This window comes from Kryptolebias marmoratus, linkage group LG13, assembly GCF_001649575.2.
Source record: "Kryptolebias marmoratus isolate JLee-2015 linkage group LG13, ASM164957v2, whole genome shotgun sequence".
In the NCBI taxonomy this organism is placed as follows: Eukaryota; Metazoa; Chordata; class Actinopteri; order Cyprinodontiformes; family Rivulidae; genus Kryptolebias; species Kryptolebias marmoratus.
This window is the reverse complement of record NC_051442.1, coordinates 22,439-23,149: the sequence shown is the minus strand read 5'-3', so window position 1 is coordinate 23,149 and position 711 is coordinate 22,439. Positions and strand designations below refer to the sequence as shown.

Genomic DNA, 711 nt, shown 5'->3' with positions numbered 1-711 from the left:
ACATGCTACTGAAAGCTGGACTAATGACCTTCTGTTGTTGTTTATTTATCCACACTTGAGTTTCTTGGTTCTCCTGGTCTTACTGGTGATGACGTGTTCGTTATTAGCTGGTATTAAAGCAGAACTCACCGTGAAGATGGTCTCCAGCTCTTCCTTGTCGATCTTGCCGTTCCCGTCCTGGTCGAACAGTTTGAAGTACCACTTCAGCTTCTGGTTGATCTCTCCTTTCAGCAGCAGGCTGACGGCAGCGATGTACTCCACGAAGTCGATGTAACCGTCCTGCAGGCGGTAGAGACTGTTAGGATCCGCCCCGACCCGGTTCTTCACACAGGCTTAACTCTGAAGTTTGGACCACATCAGTTTTCTTTAGATCCATTCAGAAGTTCTTTGGTTTTTACTATTATATGTTCAATTTTGGGAAATGCATTTAAAAGAAGTAAATTCAGCTGTTAACTGAATAGTTACAAAGAGCTGAATGTAAAATAAAATGTAAAATAAAAGATTAGAAGAAAGGAAAGAGTAGAAAAGTGAAATTATCACCGTCTCGTTTCTTTCATCTGAGCTGATCACTGATATCAGACAGATAACTTCAGGACTTCACTGGTTGGGTTTAGAGCTCCAACAGGACCAGGTTTAGAGCTCCAACAGGACCGGGTTTAGAGCTCCAACAGGACCGGGTTTAGAGCTCCAACAGGACCGGGTTTAGAACTT

At 43.2% G+C, this 711-nt stretch overlaps 2 protein-coding genes across 4 annotated transcripts in view; one reads left to right on the top strand and one right to left on the bottom strand.

The window, feature by feature from the left end:
* alg8 (ALG8 alpha-1,3-glucosyltransferase) overlaps positions 1-711 on the top strand; it is a 27,901-nt gene that overhangs the window by 19,012 nt on the left and 8,178 nt on the right. The gene's annotated exons all lie outside the window — the stretch shown is intronic.
* LOC108229700 (guanylyl cyclase-activating protein 1) overlaps positions 35-711 on the bottom strand; it is a 4,719-nt gene continuing 4,042 nt past the window's right edge. Inside the window, exon 2 of the mRNA XM_017405373.3 lies at positions 35-279. Coding sequence (XP_017260862.1) covers positions 46-279 — 234 coding nt within the window. The 3' untranslated portion in view covers positions 35-45. The remainder of the gene's footprint in view (positions 280-711) is intronic.